Raw genomic sequence first — 20,146 nt, 5'->3', positions numbered from 1 at the left:
TGTGTGTGTGTGTGTGTGTGTGTGTGTGTGTGTGTGTGTGTGTGTGTGTGAAACAGCATTTACCCCCCTGAACACATAGCAGAAGGTTATATTGTATAACGTGAACAATAACGTTCCTGAGCTCTGAGACCAGATAGTCTCCACAGATAGGACTCCAGACAGGGAACATTCTGCGATGTGTCCACACTCGAGGACTCTATTGTGCGTGTGCGTGTGCGTGCGTGTGTGTGTGTGTGTGTGTGTGTGTGTGTGTGTGTGTGTGTGTGTTTTTACCCACCACTACTCCCCACTAACACCACCTGTGACCTTACACGACCATGACACACAAGGAACAAAGAAATTAAACTCAGACGCTGTTTTAGAGATCTACCTCAGGAATACTTCTGCATCTGAAAGGAATGTGAGACAGATGTGTTGTGTTGTGTTAACATTTCAGGCGACATTTAAAAAAAAAAAAAAAAAAAAAAAAAAAAAGAAGAGAAATAAAAACAAACAATTTCCGAGGAACACAACCTGACTGAATGTACTAAGGCCTCAATGGGCTTCTTAATGGTCCCAGATCACAACACACACACACACACACACACACACTCACTCATCACAACCAGTACAGTCCCATACACCGCACACACATACCCTTCCCTACCCAGACACAAGCCGGCTCTGGGCCAAAACTGAGCCAGACCTGGGCCAAATCCTGTACAGTATCAGCTACTTTCTGGGAGGAGATATTTCCAACTCAGATTTCCAGTTGTCACAGTTGGTCTGAGATTCACAATCAAGGGCTGAAACAAACAAACAAACAAACAAACAAAAAAGTGTGTACAAGGCAACGGATCAAAACTCGCAGCACATCCAGCGTTTTCCAAAGCGCAATGACATTTGTGTCAGGGAAAGTGATTTTAGGTCATTCTTTAGATCATTGTAACCTCTGAAACTGCATTAAGACTGAGAGGATAACCAACATGTGCTCTAACTAACGGTGGGGTGGGGGTGTGGGGGGTTAAGGGGGGGGTGGGGGGGTGGTTAGGATGGAGAACTGTGCTCTATACCCTAGATTAACCCTACTGTTACATTTCAAACTGCCCGTCAGAGTTAACCTTGAAGAAAATTTAAAAACGTGACGTTAAGTGATGTTAAGTTTGAGATGACAATCCAATGTTAGCACATTGGCCGCTATCTTTGCCACTTAGTAAGAACATTTAGGAGTAGCACAACAAGCAAAGCCTATGACATCTCTAAACTGCTACTGCTAATATTGCTAATTAGTCATTATGACAGCCTGGGTTCCACAGCTGTCAGGCACGAGCACACGACAGATCTACACCAGATAGATACACTAAACGACAGATCTACACCAGATAGATACACTAAACGCTAGAAGAAGATCAGATACCTCACAATGAGTGCAAATGCAACAGGAAGCTCCAGCTCCAGCACACGCACAGTGTTACCCTCAGAGTCCTGGTTAATGTGGTTAATACCTACGCTCATAGATTTCATCTTTTATACAGTGCTTCTACAAAAATACATCCGTCTACTCTCTCCTCTCTCTCTAACCCTAACTGCATTGGTCAGGAGCAAATGGGGAGGAGTGTGGTGGCAGTGATGGGTGGGAATGTCTCTGAAACATCATGTTGTCATAACAATGTCATGACAACATCATAACACTGGCATGATGTCGTGATGACGTGGTTCTGACGGCCCCCACACACGTCCAGTCGCCCGACCCCCCCTCCTCCTCCGGCCCGCGCCGGCCTCTACTCTGTGATCTCCATGATGAGGTCGTCTCCCTCCAGACTGGAGTCGGCGCTGACGTAGAGCTTGGTGATGGTGCCGGCGATGGGCGAGTTGACCACTGTCTCCATCTTCATGGCGCTGAGCACGCACAGGGGCTGGCCCTTCTCCACCTGGTCGCCCTGCTTCACCCGCACCTCCACCACCTTGCCCGGCATGGGCGCCCCCACCTGGCCGCGCACGTCCTTCAGCGCCTTCGGGTGGAAGTGCATCTCCTGCAGACCAGAGGAGGCAATTAAAGCAAAGCTACACTTAAAGCAAAGCTACACTTAAAGCAAAGCTACACTTAAAGCAAAGCTACACTTAAAGCAAAGCTATGCTTTTTTTCCCTGGTGTTGAAAATGTGCTAGTTTGCTAGTTTTCGAGGTTTGTATTTATGGGCAACGAGTTTTAAGATCATCTTCAGATTCATTTTTCATGGTGTATGGTGATGCTAGTCAGACCACCAGATCAGCTCATGCATGTATTTCTCTCTGAAAGTACCCCGTTGTTACAATATGCTGTATAAATATGTGTCTGATCATTTTGAGACTGTAATCTAAGCTTGTTCATGAAGTACATCTCCCACAGGACAGGAGACGGGAGAGTTTCTCTCATCCTTTTTCAGACATTCTCATGTCTATTTAAACCTCTAGACAATTTTGTACATGACTTTGTAGTTATAAAATGTTATACATGTGAATCCATTATCAGTAACACTACCACCATTTTCATTACTTGGCAGACGTTCCAGTCTGGAGCCTTTCAAAACTGAGTCACAGCACGACACGAGTGAACTGGTGATCTGGGAGTTGAAGTTGATAAGAGCCGAGAGACCGAGTCTCAATTTTCAACACCAGGGAAAAAAAGTGCAAGACAGCTGTAGGAAGTTAAAAGGCTGATGATTCATGAGGGCATGAACACTTCATGAGGTACAGGACAACAAGGACCAACAGCTAGAGGATACAAAGGACCGTGTGTGTGAGGAAGAGCTGATGGCATGGCAAAGCATCTGTTTAGGCAAGCACAGAAGAGCCGAGGTGTTTTAGGAGACAGAGGAGGAGAGAGGAGGGAGGAGGAGGAGGAGAGAGAAGGAGTAGGAGAGGAGAGGAAAGGAAAGGAGAGGAGGAGGAGAGACAAGTGCTGAAGTGAGGAGGGAAAAGGCAGGAGTGAAGAGGAGAAGAGAGGAGAAGAGGGGGAGGAAAAAGAGGAGAAGAGGAAATGAAAAAGGTGAAGATGGGGTGGTTAACAGAGTGGGAGGAGAAGATCAAAGGAAGGAGAGGAGGAGAGGAGGAGAAGATGAGAGGAAGGAGAGGAGAGGAAGAGTGGGAGGAGAAGATCAAAGGAAGGAGAGGAGGAGAGGAAGAGTGGGAGAAGATGAGAGGAAGGAGAGGAGGAGAGGAAGAGTGGGAGGAGAAGATCAAAGGAAGGAGAGGAGGAGAGGAAGAGTGGGAGGAGAAGATCAATGGAAGGAGAGGAGGAGAAAATGAGAGGAAGGAGAGGAAGAGTGGGAGAAGATGAGAGGAAGGAGAAGATGAGAAGGAAAGAGAGGAGAGTAGAGAAGAGAAGAGAAGAGAAGAGAGGCGAGGAGAAGGGGCAGAAGGAAAAACCGAGAGAAGGAAAAACCGAGAGAAGAAGAGATGAGAAGTGACTGTGTGTCATATCTATAGTAGACTAGTGTTTGTTGAGTGGATGAGTACGCCTGCGTAAACTTGGATATTTGCTGGGGGCTTGTGACATATATTAACATCACTGTGTGGCATTAGGCATTTACAGAAGGTCTACACACTCCCACTGACACACAGTGTCAACTCACAGGAATACGTCTTGGTATGTGTGTCTACTGTCTACTGGCCTGCAGGCCGTGCCGTGCTGTGCTGTGCTGTGTGTACCTTCATGGCCACCGTATCCTTGACCAGCACTGATCGCAGCTGGCCGTTGAGCTCGAAGAACACCTCCCTCTGGCCCGCCTTATTCAGGTCCCCCAGCGCCAGAGCCTTAATGTGCAGGGTCTTCCCCCGCTCCAGCTCCACCTGAGAGAGAGAGAGAGAAAGAGAGAGAGAGAGAGAGAGAGAGAGGGAGCGAGAGGGAGCGAGAGGGATAGAGAGAGAGAGGCAGAGAGAGAGAGAGAGAGAGAGAGAGAGAGAGAGAGGGGCAGAGAGAGGGAGCGAGAGAGAGAGGCAGAGAGAGAGAGAGAGAGAGAGAGAGAGAGAGAGAGAGAGAGAGAGAGAGAGAGAGAGAGAGATTTATGAGAACTATACACAGAATAGCACACTGGTACAAATGTCTAAGCGGGCCGCTGCTCCTTTAGAGTTTGTGTGTGTGTGTGTGTGTGTGTGTGTGTGTGTGTGTGTGTGTGTGTGTGTGTGTGTGTGTGTGTGTAGCAGAGAGAAGAGCTAAATGGGTCAGGACCGACAGACAGGTGCATCACTGGGGAGAGAGGAAGAATGTAGAGGCAGAGAACAGAACACAGGGGCGGACACCAGAGATGGAGAGAGGAAATATCTGTAAAGTCTGCAATACGTAGGGACAGACAAACACACACACACACACACACACACACGGATGCGTGACATGGCTGGTCCCTTTGTCTCTCCCTTTGGCTCTCTCTCCCTCATTAGCCCTTGTGTCACACAGGCACGCTGTCAGCTGGAAATGGATCTCTCCCCACAGCAGCAAGGTGGGCCAAGCTCAGGTTGCCTAGCAATCAGCCCCTGTGAAGAAGCTGGCGGAGAGCAGAGCAGAGATGCAGAGAGAGTGCTGAGACGGTGAGTGTGCACGTGGGCACAACAGCAGTGAGCGTGCACGTTAAACAGGGGGAGACACTGAGTGTACACACTAAAAAACAGCGACTCTGACAGCGTGAACATTAAACAGCAGAGACACTGAGAGCGTGCACGTTAAACAGCATAGAAACTCAGGGCGTGCACGTTAAACAGCAGAGACACTGAGAGCGTGCACGTTAAACAGCATAGAAACTCAGAGCGTGCACGTTAAACAGCAGAGACACTGAGAGCGTGCATGTTAAACAGCATAGAAACTCAGAGCGTGCACGTTAAACAGCAGAGACACTGAGAGCGTGCACGTTAAACAGCATAGACACTGAGAGCGTGCACGTTAAACAGCATAGAAAAGCAAAGATATCTGATCAGCCTGCTTGTTTTTCTGCATAGTAGACAGACAGTTTTGCAGAACATGCAAGAAACCTTACCTATACAAAGTTAATTAAATTACCCACTTCATTTGAAGGGCAATTAACTCATTATTACAGCTTAGTGCTTAACAATTAGTGGAAAACCTGAGACAAATCCTCCTGAGATTCTAGCATTAGTATTGTGGACAAGCACGTCTGAAATGGTTTTGCATTCTGGGGCTGAGCTGCAGCCTTGGACATAAGAGATGGATATGCTGCTCAGGAGGCTAACCCACATGGACACATTCCATCTGGCACGTCTCACAAGGCCTCCAGTAGTGAGGAGCCCCCACGCACACGCGCACACACAATATAGCTCTGTAGCCGCTGTCTCACACACACACACACACACACACACACACACACACAGTATAGTTCTGTGGCCGCTGCCCGCTGTTACACACACACACACACAAACACACGCGCACGCACACGCGCACACACAATATAGCTCTGTAGCCGCTGTCACACACACAAACACACACACACACACACACACTGCTGGAAGTCTGGAGCAGACAGCACCCTGTCATGTTTGTTCCCCCATTACAGTCAGTGCTGTAGGGCCACAGCGGTCTGTCCAAACAAATATTTACTGCACACACACTTAAGACACACACACACACACACACACTCAAGAGCCTCTTACTCTGCCAGGAGACGGACAGACAGTCTCGCCCTCACTGCAGTCTTAAGGGCCGGCCACACGGCCAACTTTAACTATACCGACAACTAGAACCGCATGAGCTCGAGGACACTGATCACCATGTTGTATAACGACAACTGTAACTATAGCGATATGAGTGTCCATACTGACCAATGACAAAGAAAGCATCTCAGAAATATAATTAATGTTTTAATCTGAGGTCTTTCAAATTCGATGAATTCTGATTGTGTGAATGATAGAAACACTATCAGCCAGAGTGATGCCCAATGAGTCACGTTCTTCATGACGTCATCATTGAAGTGCGTAGCGTGGACACTGCCATGTCTAATGAACAAGAGCGCTATTTAAAACTATAGTTGTCGTTATAGTTAGCGTTAGCAGCGTGGATGGGCCTTTAGCGTGGCAGTCTCGTGTCTGATAGCGACCGCAGAGAGGGCATGATGTAAGGAGAGGTCCTCTGTAGCGATGACGCTAGTCGAGGTTAAGGGATGTGCATGGATAATTCAGTGTCATGTTTAATAATGCTTTTGGGCTCTAACCAAAATGGAGTCGGAATAAAAGAAGAGTTTACGAAGGAGAGGAAGAGAAAAGAGAGAGAGAGAGAGAGAGAGAGAGAGAAAGAGAGGAGTTTAGAGTAACTGAATTAATAAGTAATGGGACAGGAAGAGAAGCGCTTACGGGATTAAATTTTCACACTAACCATGTTTTAAAAAGGACTTCAAATCTCTAACCCTCAATGAGGTCAAATGGAGAAAGTGTGTGTGTGTTAGTGAGAGAGAAAGATGAGGAGAGAGTGTGTTGTGTGTGTTAGTGAGAGTGTGTGTGTGTGTGTGTGTTAGTGAGAGTTTGTGTGTGTGTTAGTGACGGAGAAAGATGAGGAGAGAGAAAACTAGCCCAGAGAGGAACGAGGAGGAGGAGGGACAGAGGTGTTGTAGAAGCAGAGAGAGTAACAGAATGACATGTGAACCATATATATAAAGGAACCTCACCTCAGACATGTTAACCATAAGTTATTTTATAAAGGAACCTCACCTCAAACATGTTAACCATAAGTTATTTTATAAAGGAACCTCACCTCAAACATGTTAACCATAAGTTATTTTATAAAGGAACCTCACCTCAAACATGTTAACCATAAGTTATTTTATAAAGGAACCTCACATCAGACATGTAAACCAGAAGTTATTTTATACAGGAACCTCACCTCAGACATGGGAACCATAAGTTATTTTATAAAGGAACCTCACCTCAAACTCCTCTGCGATCTTAGGTCCGTCCAGGAACAGGCGCGTGTTGAGGCAGTCCACGGGCCCAAAGTTCTTGGTGAACTCGCGGAACTCCTGGAACACTTTGGGGTACATGGCGGCCGACATGACGTCCTCGGGGGTGATGTCATCATCGTGAGTCTCGCGGAGCTGCTTCTCCATGGCCTCGAAGTCCATCGCGGGCAAAGAGGCACCGGGGCGACCATCCACACGGGATAGGTTCTTCAGCACCTGCAGGGGGCATCAAGGGGGCGTTAGGGCCAGCTGACCACACACACACAGTCTGCCACACATACATGGTGTGCGTGAGCGCGCACACACACAGATAGGCACACAGATACAGGCATATAGACACAGGCAGACACACACTTGGGTTTATATCCCTAAAGCATACACAGCTGGATCCACGGTCCCAAATCTCAGAGAGCAAGCCACAGGATCTGTTAGAGAACTTTTGCCAGTCCTGACCCCACACACACACACACACACACACACACACACACACACACACACACACACACACACACACACACACACACACACACACACACACACACACACACACACACACACACACACACACACACACACACGTTGGGGTACAGCCCAAAAGGTGACTAAACTTATGGTGAACCACGGTGCACAGAGAATGTTTAATGTCACGTTATATCAAACAAACCCAGAAGGCTTTGGCTGCTGATTTTCCAATAGATTACATCCTTCTCGTAGAAATAGCACAATTTGACTAGCTAACCATGATGTGTCTGACAATCAAAGCATTGTCACGGACATTTTGATCAAGTTTTTGATTAATCCGAATTTTATACATTTTGCCAGGCAAAAACAAAACAATAATTACTGGCTAATGGAAACACAGACACACACACACACACACACACACACACACACACACACACACACAGGGGCCCAGCTATGTGACACGTACTTCAGTAAGACAAGCAAAGCCCGCACACTAACTTAATCGCTTTTATGTTTCATTGACATGGTTTTGATCTGATCTGGGGATTAGACACGTTCACCAGTGCCAGAAAATAAGAAAGGAAATGGAAATACAAGACGACACAAAGGCAGATACCATCACCCTGCGTCAGCCTGTTGGAACTGATGGGATTCTCCTGCAGGTCGTGTTTTATGCTAGCGGATGGGCTTAGCAGGATAGATGCAGTGACATACGTTACCCTGGATGACACCAGAGAATGTCACCGCTCTTAGTAGAGATGTACGACAACAACAGCGCTGCCAAAAATACTGACGAGGGCCTAGGGGGAAGCAGTGAGTCATGATTTATTCAACCTAGTTGGTGTGTGAATCACGAGGGACGAGGAGGATAACCACACACACACATACACACACACACACACACACACACACTCTCTCTCTCTCTCTCTCACACACATACACATACATAAGATCAAGCTAGCAGACTCCTTCTGGCTGCTCATATTAAACTCAATCAGTGTGGTGAATAAGTGTTTAGAGCGGTCACTTGATGCATGTAATGCTAATTCTGTGTTTTGAAACCTAAAGAATAATACTCAAATAGATGTATTAGCGTCCATTTGTACAGAGCAGCACATCCCTAACATTCCACTGGAGAATTAGACAGGATGCTAAGTTTGTCTAATTACTCATTAATTCACAGATTTATAGGACTGTCTGCTAATAGGGTGCTGAGAGGACTCCCTATTAGGATCAGAGCCGAAACTGAGACGGATCGGAGCTGTGTCTGAGCCGGATCAGAGCCGTGTCTGAGCCGGATCAGAGCCGGGTCTGAGCCGGGTCTGAGCCGGATCAGAGCCGGATCAGAGCCGTGTCTGAGCAGAATCAGCTGTGATGGTGTGGGCAGTAGCTGTGCAATCCATTCTAGTCTCTCTCTCTCTCTCTGTCTTTCTCACACACACACACACACACACACACACACACACACACACACACACACACACACATCTCTGCCCCTGTGACCAGCGGATGTATCAGTCATTAAACCCCTGAACTGGTATAACAATACTCAACTATGTGTCATGATACCAATTAAAACCTGCTCACCCCTGTAGCTCTGAACAAAAGGCAGCTGGCTAGGGGAGGCCAGAGGAGAGAGAGAGAGAGAGAGAGAGAGAGAGAGAAGGTGGGGGAGATAGACAGAGTGAGAGAGAGAGAGGGCGAGAGAGGGAGAAAGAGAGAAGAGGAAGAGGGAGGGAGCAAAGAAAGAAAGAAAGAAAGAAAGAAAGAAAGAAAGAAAGAAAGAGAGAAGGTGCGAGAAAAAGTGGGGGAGAGAAAGAGAGAAGGGGCAGAAGGAGAGGGGGGGGGGAGAAAAGAGAGAGAAAAAAAAGATGAGAGAGAGAAAGAGAGGAGATGAGAGAGAGGTGATTAATGATGTGCTTAAATGCTTCCAAAGAAAATATATTAATTCCCAATTATTGTGCCCCAAACTGAACCCCTCGTCGCATAGAGCAGCCAGAAGAACCGCTGTTCAGTTCTGCCCTGACAATGTAGTCTGGGCTCTAACAAATGTGCCTGTGTGTATGTGTGTGTGTCTCTCTGTGTGTGTGTGTGTGTGTGTGTGTGTGTGTGTGTGTGTGTGTGTGTGTGTGGGGTCAGGACTGGCAAAAGTTCTCTAACATAAATTCAAAAGATGTATTTCATCTTCACAGTTTGCCTTTTTCGTCTCGGATCATTTGTAGGCGAGTTGGAGGAGAGTGTGTGTGTGTGTGTGTGTGTGTGTGTGTGTGTGTGTGATGAAGAGGCCTTGCTTTGGGCCGTTTACCTCCACATATGAGAGATGAGGTGTGGGGAGGCCATGTTAGCCCATAACAATGCACGCTAAACAGATGACCCATTTCTTCAGAGGGAATCAACAGAAACAAATTAGCCCCAGAGCCACTGCTGGCCAACACCCAAACGTATTAGTTACAACTTTATCGCTCGCCACTGATGGAAGACCCAAATTTGTCTCAGAAACAATCAATCTTCAGAGAAAGGGCTGCTGGGTAATTGGGAGGGGGTAATGTGCGACACACACACCCACACACAAGTCTACGTGACGGTAAGCTGAAAAGTACACAGCTCTGGGGGAGAGCTGGCCGATTTTAAACAAACAATTCAAACGCCATTTTTCTTTTTTCCTCCAAAGGAGGGCGGATGTGTTTGTCAGCTGTTTGATGTGCAGAGAGAGAGAGAGAGAGAGAGAGAGAGAGAGAGAGGGAGAGAGAGGGAGAGAGAAAGAGAGAAAGAGCGCGAGAGAGAGAGAAGGAAAAAGAGAGAGAGAGGGAAAAAGAGAGAGAACGATGGAGAAAGAGCATTCACAATGCAAGTAGTCTGCTGGGTCAGAACATCACCCGGAGGAAACCTTCCAGGCCTCCATGGCAACAAGACCATCCTCTCTTAGTCAGCCTAAGGCTGAGCACCTCCGGGCTTTTTAACACACACACACACACACACACAAATGCACGCACACACACTTTCCAGCTGGGTAAAGGAGCTAGACTGTGGTTGAAGCTGTAGGGGGTTCTTGTGCGCATACCTGGCTCAGGCTCAAGATGTTAGCTGGGTCTACACACGGCACAACTCACTGTACTGGGTCTACACACTCACTGTACTGGGTCTACACACTGCACAACTCACTGTACTGGGTCTACACACTCACTGTACTGGGTCTACACACTGCACAAGTCACTGTACTGGGTCTACACACACACTGTACTGGGTCTACACAACTCACTGTACTGGGTCTACACACTGCACAAGTCACTGTACTGGGTCTACACACACACTGTACTGGGTCTACACAACTCACTGTACTGGGTCTACACACTGCACAAGTCACTGTACTGGGTCTACACACACACTGTACTGGGTCTACACACTCACTGTACTGGGTCTACACACTGCACAACTCACTGTACTGGGTCTACACACTGCTCAACTCACTGTACTGGTTACAGCCGGACTTTTGTCCTGGTAGAACTAGTTTCATCAGAGGCCTGTGGTGATGCTGGCTGGGCTGGTGGTCTGGTGGCAGTACTTCGTGTTACTGGATTTCCTGGCATCTCTGTACTCTGCGTAGTAGGTTCTACTAATAAAACTGGTCCCAGCTGTGCTGGTATAACAGGTTTCACTGGGTCCAGGTATACCTTGTGTAGTATTGCTGGCGCCGTCTGTACTAGATGTTACTGGTTTCACTGGTATTGTCAATTCCAAGCTGAATTCTGTGTAGTTGTTTTTACTGGTTCTGTTGGTCTCAGCTGTCCTCTGTGTTACTGGTATTACTGGATTCAGACCGGTTCCAGACTGAACTGAATTACTGGGTAGTTGTATATACTGGCTTTGCTGGTCCTAGCTGTACTGTGCTTTACTGGCTTTGCTTGTCTCCCCTCCATCTCCTTCTTGTTCCATCTCTACCTCTCTACCCGGCTGGCTCCAAGCAGATGGGCCCACTTTATGAGCAGAGGTCCTGCTCAAGGTTTCCTGTTAACAGGGACTTATTCCCTAAGCCTTTTTTAATTGAATTGTACTGTGCCTTACTGATGTCGCTGGGCCTAGCTGTATTGGGCTTTGCTGGTCCTCGTTGTACTGGGCTTTGCTGGTTTTGCTGGTCCTAGCTGTACTGGGCTTTGCTGGTCCTAGCTGTACTGGGTTTTGCTGGTCCTAGCTGTACTGGGCTTTGCTGGTCCTAGCTGTACTGGGTTTTGCTGGTCCTAGCTGTACTTGGCTTTGCTGGTCCCAGCTGTACTGGGCTTTGCTGGTCCCAGCTGTAGTGGGCTTTGCTGGTTTCGCTCCTACCTTGGACCTGAAGGGCTCGGGGAACCCTCCGTGTGGGATGCCAATGTGTCCCTGCAGGAACTCGACCACAGACAGCGGGAAGGACAGCTCGTCGGCCCGCTCCTCCACCTCCGCACGGGTCAGCGAGTTCTGCACCATGAACTGGGCCAGATCTCCCACGATCTTAGAGGACGGGGTCACCTGGGGCAGAGAGAGAGGGGGGGGGGGTAGAGATTCAGTCAGTGGATATACATGTTTCAATAAGTGAAAAAAGACAAGGGGTTAAAGATGGGGAGGGGGGTTAGAGATTCAGTCAGTGGATATATATATATATATATGTTTCAATAAGTGAAAAAAGAGAAGGGGTTCCCCGGTCATACACTGGTCATTATGTCTTCCAGTAAGAGGACGGTAGAGAGGAGAGAATAACTAGGGTAGGGAGGCAGGGATTAAAGAGAGAGAAGAGAGAGAGAGAGAGAGAGAGAGAGAGAGAGAGAGAGAGTGAGAGAGAGAGAGAGGGGGGGGAGTGAGAGTGGGGGTGAGGGAGAGGGAAGAAAGAAGTTGGAGGAGAGGGAGAAAAATAGACAAGATAAGATGACAGAGAAAGACAGTGGAGGAGCCAAAGGAGAGTAAAAGGAGAGGAGGATCATTCATCAACAAATATCAGCCAAATAAGGGCCATTATTCCTGTTGATTACAGGGAGGAAGGGGGACAGACAAAGATGAAGAGAGAGAGAGGAAGAGAAAGAGAGAAAGAGAAGGAAGGAAGAAAGAAGTTGGAGGACAGGGAGAAAATAGACAAGAAGAGAGAAGATAACAGAGAAAGTCAATGAAGGAGCCTATAAGCTGAGGCAAACTGGCAGGCATAATAACAATACCAGCAGAGTGGAAACCAGGATTGTGTGTGTGTGTGTGTGTGTGTGTGTGTGTGTGTGTGTGTGTGTGTGTGTGTGTGTGTGTGTGTCAGAGAGATATGCTAGAACAGACACTGCACAGGCTACTGCATCGGTGTTGACAGTATTGGCCTCCTGTTAAGGCCAAGGGAGAGGAAAAAGGCCAACTATCTTTGATCATTTAATTAAGCCCAGGGAACGAAGGCAGCTAGGCCAGAGCAAGCGCTTACTGATGTCATTGATTGGAGGCAGATCAGACAGTACTGCCACTCCCAGAGCAGATAAGCTCTCAGCTCTGAGCTCTCAGTAGAGCTTTGTTTTGGCTAGGCAAGGCGGTGAGTGGATTTTACACACACACACACACACACACACACACACACACACACACTCTTCTCCATACTCTCTATATCTCTGCCTATTTATGTCTTAACCAGGAGATGACACCCACCAACACAAATGGTTACACACACAAGCAGACTAATATACACACTCACACACACTTTTTCTTCACACGCTATAGCTGCCTGTTTATGTCTTTAAGGCCCCGTCACACCATGACGTTCTGGTCAACGTTCTCTGAACTTTCTAATCGTTCAATTTCGAGCGTTCTAGGGCGATGTGGACACATCTGGCGTGTGACGAAAGAATAGCGTAGGACTGACGCATGACTACTAACGTGGGACTCACGCATGAGGAGCATGTAACCGCGACTTGTGACGTGTCACTTGTGCGCGACAAACGTGTGCTGACGTGTCTGCTACTAGCGCTGCTGCAAGTAAGAAGATGATAAATCCTGCTGAAAGTAAGAAGAATACAAAGCCTCTTTCACTAGCAATGTCTTCGGACGAAGATTTACTGTTATTATTACTGTGATTTACGAAATAACGGGCGTTATTCCTGGGGTTTTATGTTATTAAAATAAATGATTTAAATTTGACACTGAATTTGTGTTTCTCAATGTTTATTATTAGAAAACATCAACACATCCACACACATTGTCCATGTCACAAGAGTCTTCATATCATATCCATCTGCCATGGAACAGCACCAGCTATAACAGTGCTCAGCTATGTTCAAGTTCAGTACATCTACTTCATGCTGGGCTCAAGCAAGCATATATACCCTCCACTCCGCTTTTCGCTAGATTATGCAATGACCTTGCATGACATGATAGCATGGAATATGTAGATTTATAGTGCACAGAATAACGTTTGCAATGATGTAAGTTGCGTTTGTTGATCACGTATGGTTAATAACATTAATTGTAGAAGGGACATGATAAAATCAAGATCTTCCCTTGGTGAAAAAACTTTCGCCGATATCTTTCTACGAGAGATGGGTTAGGTGCTCAAATTTCCCTGGATCAAAGAGGACGTTAGTAGACATGTCCAAACTAAAAATCACGTCTCAGAATTGCTGCGCACATAAGTTATTTCGGGTGCATCAACTGTACTCAGTCTACCCTACCCAACGACTGACTATGATAGCCAAACGCGCGCAAAGTTAATAAAACGTTCCACGAAAGTTCTCCAGCGTTTAAATGAAACGTTGAAGAACGCTGATCTCCATGAGAACTTTTGTGCATGTTCAAAACTTTTTTTTTGGACCAGCGTTCTCCTCCGATCACCGACGATTACCGACGATTACAGCGTTCACCAGCGTTCACCAGCTTTCACACAAAGCTCTTCTGGCGCAATTCCAGCGACCATGGACAATTACCAACGTTTCCTCTAACATCATAGAACGTTGACCAGAACGTCATGGTGTGACGGGGCCTTTACCAGGGGTGTCTTGGAGGCCAAACACACATAAAAGGCGTTTATGCACATCCTAAATGTCTGAAATCATAGTTTTCCTCCCTCTACACCCTTGGCTTTAACCAGACAAACAACACACGGACACACAAACAAATATAACTCCTGCTATAACACATGCACACACACTCCCATGTGTATGTGCACATTTGCCCGTTTTCAAGACACGTTCCCATCAGTTAGAGTTAGATAAACTCTGAGATGGCAGGAGCTTCAGAGAAAGAGTGTAATTAAAAACCCAGGGAGCTAGAAGAGACAGCGGTTAAAAAGAGGACGATGGCAGAACAGCTAAAGACATTTCGCCCGTGGCTTTGGCTGCTGCGCTGCCCTCTGATTGGTCGAGCGCTCTGGGGCCCTAATATCATAATCAGTCTCTTCTCTCCAGTGAAAAGGCATTGATCGAGAGCCTCGCCGTGTGATTATAGAGCACGGTGCACGGCTTCTGCAGGCCATTCAATGACCCGGCATGAGACGCCAGGTGCACTGGGCCCTTGACTTTCATGGGTGTATGTGTCACCCACGACTACGCGGATGGAGGCTTCCTATTGGCGTATGTGTCACCCACGACGACGCGGATGGAGGCTTCCTATTGGCAGCGGAGCTGCAGCGGGTCTGCGAAGCACACGCCGGCCCAGCTAGAGGAGGGTTCTCAGAGGGGGTTCCGTCAAGCGCTCCTTTAAAAAAAGTGTCTCGTTACTCTAGTAATAATAATAATAATAATAATAATAATAACTTTTTTAATTTATAGCGCACTCTACATTCACCTGAATCTCAGAGTGCCACAGTACATAGTGAGAACATAAACCTATAATAACCTATAATAAAATAAAATACATTTAAAAAGTAAGAAACGCCTTTCTGAATAAAAAGGTTTTTAGGCCAGTCTTAAAACAGTCCAGTGTCTGTGTTGCCCTTAGGTGGTCAGGGAGGCTGTTCCACAGGCTCTAGTGTGTTTAGGCCCATTGAGTCTAGTTACTCTAGTGTGTTTAGGCCCATTGAGTTCTCGTTACTCTAGTGTGTTTAGGCCCATTGAGGAGTCCAGAATGAGCACACAGGACCAGAACGACAGTAAACGTAGCGCCGCAGATTTACTGATCTCAGTAGACTTATCTGTGTACTCATTCCAAGCTTCATGCATACATCAGGCTCAGCTGCTCCTCCTGCACTGTGACTGCACGCTTCAGCCTAGCCTTGCCCATTAACATCCATTTTCCTACTAATGGCCGGGGGGGGGGGGGTTATTTCCATACCCAATGTCATACAGTGGACATCTCAGAGCAGTCTATGGCTGGTATTACAGAGGAGTGACACATATAGAAATATATGCACATATATATGCATACATACCAAAACACACAAAACAAAAAGTTAATTCCTTTATCTACAAATGTCCTTCCATCTCCAGTTTTCCCAATGTTGACTCCCTATGTTGATGAGTTTTCCCAATGTTGACTTCCTAAGTTGAAGAGTTTTCCCAATGTTGACTTCCTATCTTCCTTCACTAACACTCTCCTGTGGGCACATTGTGTGTATGTGTGTTTGTGTTTGTGTGTGTATGTGCGTTTGAGTGCGTGTGCGTGTGTGTGTGTGTGTGTGTGTGTGTGTGTGTGTGTGTGTGTGTGTGTGTGTGTGTGTGTGTGTGTGTGTGTGTACTGCTGGCAGCTCACCTTGATGAGGTCCCCCAGGAGCTTGTTGGCCTCGGTGTAGGACTTCTTGACCTCCTTGAACTTGTTGCCCAGACCCATGCTGTGGGCCTGGAAATGCAGGTTGGTGTACTGACCGCCGGGGATCTCGTTCTCGTACACGTCGGAGTTGCCCGACTTCATGGTGGCCGTGCAGTCGAAGCAGGCGTACAGGCCGCGAGTCACCTCCCAGTACTCACTGTAGTCATACACCTTATCCAGAGAGATACCTGAGGAAGGGAAGAGAGAGAGAGAGAGAGAGAGTGAGATACGAAATTGGGTAAGAGAGAGGGAGGGAGAGATAGAGTTTTAACACTTATTAAACCATTGTCATACTTTCTCACAAAGCTCTCACAATTCTCCCTCATACTTCAAAGACCACTTCCCTCTTCCCAAGCCCATCGTCTCCAACTTACTTCACACAACCACTCCCCTCCCCCAAACAGTAGAACAACCCTTGATAACCAACTCAAAAAGGGGAGAGAGAGAAGGAAGATGACAGAGAAAGTAGACATAAAAAGGATATAGAAATGCTTCACCAAAATAGAGAGAGTAAAGGGAAAGGGAGAGAGAGAGAGAGAGAGAGAGAGAGAGAGAGAGAGAGAGAGAGAGAGACGACAAGGTGGGATGGGAGAAGAGAAAAACAACAAGAGAAAGAATGACAAATGATAAAAAAACAGAATGAGAAAATGTGATGGAGGGATGAAGGGAGGGAGGGAGGGATAAAGTGCGTAAGTTTAAGTCTATGTAAGTGTGCCGAGACATTCCTTGTTCTTTGTATTCATCATAACTGCTTTGGCAGTACGAGTGCGCTATTTGCCATGCCACTGGAGCGCTTTGAGCTGATGTGTGTGTGTGTGTGTGTGTGTGTGTGTGTGTGTGTGACCAGCTGAGAGAGACAGAGATAGGAAAGGAGTCTTGTCTTAATCATTATTGACAGTGATGTTCTAGCGTGTGAGCTCAACACAGCTGCATTTGGGGGTATAACTGTCAACTCCCTTCTCAACAACATGCTGTGCGGGAACTGATAACGGTACGCCAGCACTTACACACATCATACACTCAATCGCGCGCTCTCTCTCTCTCACAGACACACACACACACACACACACACACACACCTGTCCTTCACAAAAACAATACAAACACTGTTCACCACCATCTTCCTCTCACAAACCTTGCACACACATACACACACACACACATGTCCTTCACAAAGAAACACATTCAATGTTGACCACCTACTTCCACTTGCAAACCTTGCATGCACACACACACACACACACACACACACTTGTCCTTCACAAAGAAACACATTAAATGTTGACCACCTTCTTCCACTTGCAAACCTTGCGCACACACATACAGCCAGCCATAGGCAGACAGCAACAAGGGCAAATCATTCTCAATCATTCAGACACAAAACACACATTTAGTGTTGGTCACTCACACACACACACACACACACACACACACACACACACACACACACACACACACACACACACACACACACACACACACACACACACACACACACTCATGATGCACACACACTCACACACCAAACACATGCATGCACGCAAGCTCAAACGCATGCATGGGCGGGGACACACACACTATTGGTCATGAGCGTGCGTGCGCACACACACACATAGAGATACACACAGACAGACAGAGAGACACACACACACACACACACACCAAACGCATGCATGGGCGGGGACACACACACTATTGGTCATGAGTGTGCGTGCGCACACACACACATAGAGATACACACACACACATACCAAACACATGCATGTGCGCAAACACATGCATGGGCAGGGACACACACACACACACTATTGGTCATGAGTATGCGCGCACACACACACACACACACACACACACACATACCAAACACATGCATGGGCAGGGACACACACACACTATTGGTCATGAGCGCGTGCAACAGACACACACATACACACTATTGGTCATGAGCGTGTGCAACAGACACACACACACACACACACACACACACACACACACACAGCAGATTGTGTGCCATCCCTCTCTTCTCCTGCCAGTGAATTAGTGGCGTCAATGAGTCGCTGTGTTCTCAGCAGACTGTTCACGCTTGCTTAACTCTCACACACTGACTAATGGCATCACAAACACTCACAGATACACACAGCCACCTGCCTGCCACACACACACAACAACTTCCTAACACACACACACACACACACACACACACACACACACACACACACACGCCCACCATGCCTGCAGCACATTTTCTTTCCAATTTCCTCTGCATGACCTTCATCCACAGGTATTAATGCATTAATGGCATGGTATGGTATGGATTGATATGTAGCGTGTCAACACACACACACACAAACAACAGAAATGCACGCACACACACACAAGCACACATATTATATGTACATTGTTCGAGCTCACCACGAAAGACCTTTAAAATATATCCACACACCAATGAACATGTATACCAAAACAATCGCACGCACGCACACACACACACACACACACACACACACACACACACACACACACACACACACACACACACACACACACACGAAATAACTAAATCGTTTCACAATGAGAAAGAAGTCTGGAGAGAAGCTAATGGTGTTAGGAGGAACATGGAGGGAATAGAGACATACTGAAGGAGACAAGAGAGATGAGGGAGAGAGAAGGGAGATGGAGGGAGAGAAGAGAGATGGGGGAGAGGAGGGAGAGAAGAGAGATGGAGGGAGACGAGAGATGGGGGGAGAGGAGAGAGATGGAGGAGAGGAGGGAGATGGATGGAGAGAAGAGAGATGAAAGAGATGAAGAGAGAGGAGAGAGATGGAGAGAGAGGACAGAGATGGAGAGAGAGGACAGAGATGGAGAGAGATGAAGGGAGAGGAGGGAGAGAAGAGAGATGGGGGAGAGGAGAAATGGAGGGAGATAGGGGAGAGCAGAGAGATGGAGGGAGATAAAAGAGATGGGGGAGAAGAGGGAGAGAAGAGAGATGGAGGAAGAGAAGAGAGATGAGAGATGAAGAGAGAGGAGAGCGATGGAGGGAAAGGAGAGAGATTGAGGGAGAGAAGAGAGATGGAGGGAGAGGAGAGAACAAAAAAAGGAAGATGGCAACTCATCAATTTCCCTCCCAGGAACACCTACACAACATTTACACAAGGTATGTGTGCATCAGTGAATATGTGTATCTGTGACAGTGTATCGGTTTGATCGTCTCTGTGTGTGTGTGTGTGTGTGTGTGTGTGTGTGTGTGTATGTGTTTGTGTGTGTGTCTGTGTGCATCTGTGTGTGCGTCTGCGTGTGTGTTTGTGTGTGTGCGTCTGCGTGTGTGTGTGTGTGTGTGTCTGATTGCCTGGGCTTGCATGTGGGAGTTTGGATGCTAGTCTTATCATTCTGCTTCATGCTTGGATGGCAGCAGAAACAGAGCATCTTTATCTGAACAGAAACTAAAGCTGCTTATGAATACTGTATGGCATATGTTTCTGTGAGGCACTGGGGAGAGAGAGAGAGAGAGAGAGGAGAGAGAGAGAGAGAGAGAGAGAGAGAGAGAGAGAGAGAGAGGGAGGGGAGAGAAAGAAAGAGAGAGGGAGAAAGAAAGAGAGAGAGAGAGAGAGAGAGAGAGATGAGTGGGGGGGAGAGAAAGGGAGATGAGTGGGGGGGGGGGGGGGGTGGAGAGAGAGGGAGAAAGGGATACTGATAGAAGAGAGATAAACTGCTTTTCTCCACTCCATGTCTCTCTCTGTGCAGTAAAGATGAGCTGACAGCATCCCAGTAACTCGTCCACCTGGGAGGCCCCTGTTGAAGATCACGGGAGTTTCTCTTTTAAAAGGAACCTTTTTAGAGGAACCTTTGGGGGATTCACGAGAAGCACATTTACAAAGTGAGGAACACCTCTTCATAGCACAAGGAATCCAGCTCCTGCTGAAGTCACACACACACACACACACCCACACAACAGAACAGAGGACACACACACACACACACACACACACACACACACACACGACAGCACAGAGGATAAACACACACACACACACCCACA

At 47.2% G+C, this 20,146-nt stretch overlaps 1 protein-coding gene across 1 annotated transcript in view; it reads right to left on the bottom strand.

Annotated features, from left to right (window-relative positions):
• Positions 1 to 280: 280 nt before the first annotated feature.
• pcxa (pyruvate carboxylase a) overlaps positions 281 to 20,146 on the bottom strand; it is a 126,625-nt gene continuing 106,759 nt past the window's right edge. The window contains exons 17-21 of the mRNA XM_031572240.2: positions 16,055 to 16,299; positions 11,702 to 11,881; positions 6,884 to 7,132; positions 3,669 to 3,809; positions 281 to 2,012 (exon numbers count right to left, since the gene is read on the bottom strand). Coding sequence (XP_031428100.1) covers positions 1,761 to 2,012; positions 3,669 to 3,809; positions 6,884 to 7,132; positions 11,702 to 11,881; positions 16,055 to 16,299 — 1,067 coding nt within the window. The 3' untranslated portion in view covers positions 281 to 1,760. The remainder of the gene's footprint in view (positions 2,013 to 3,668; positions 3,810 to 6,883; positions 7,133 to 11,701; positions 11,882 to 16,054; positions 16,300 to 20,146) is intronic.

The sequence above is a fragment of the Clupea harengus genome, chromosome 8 (genome assembly GCF_900700415.2).
Source record: "Clupea harengus chromosome 8, Ch_v2.0.2, whole genome shotgun sequence".
NCBI classification, from domain to species: domain Eukaryota; kingdom Metazoa; phylum Chordata; class Actinopteri; order Clupeiformes; family Clupeidae; genus Clupea; species Clupea harengus.
The sequence above is the reverse complement of the archived record's forward strand: the minus strand, read 5'-3'. Positions and strand labels throughout refer to the sequence as shown.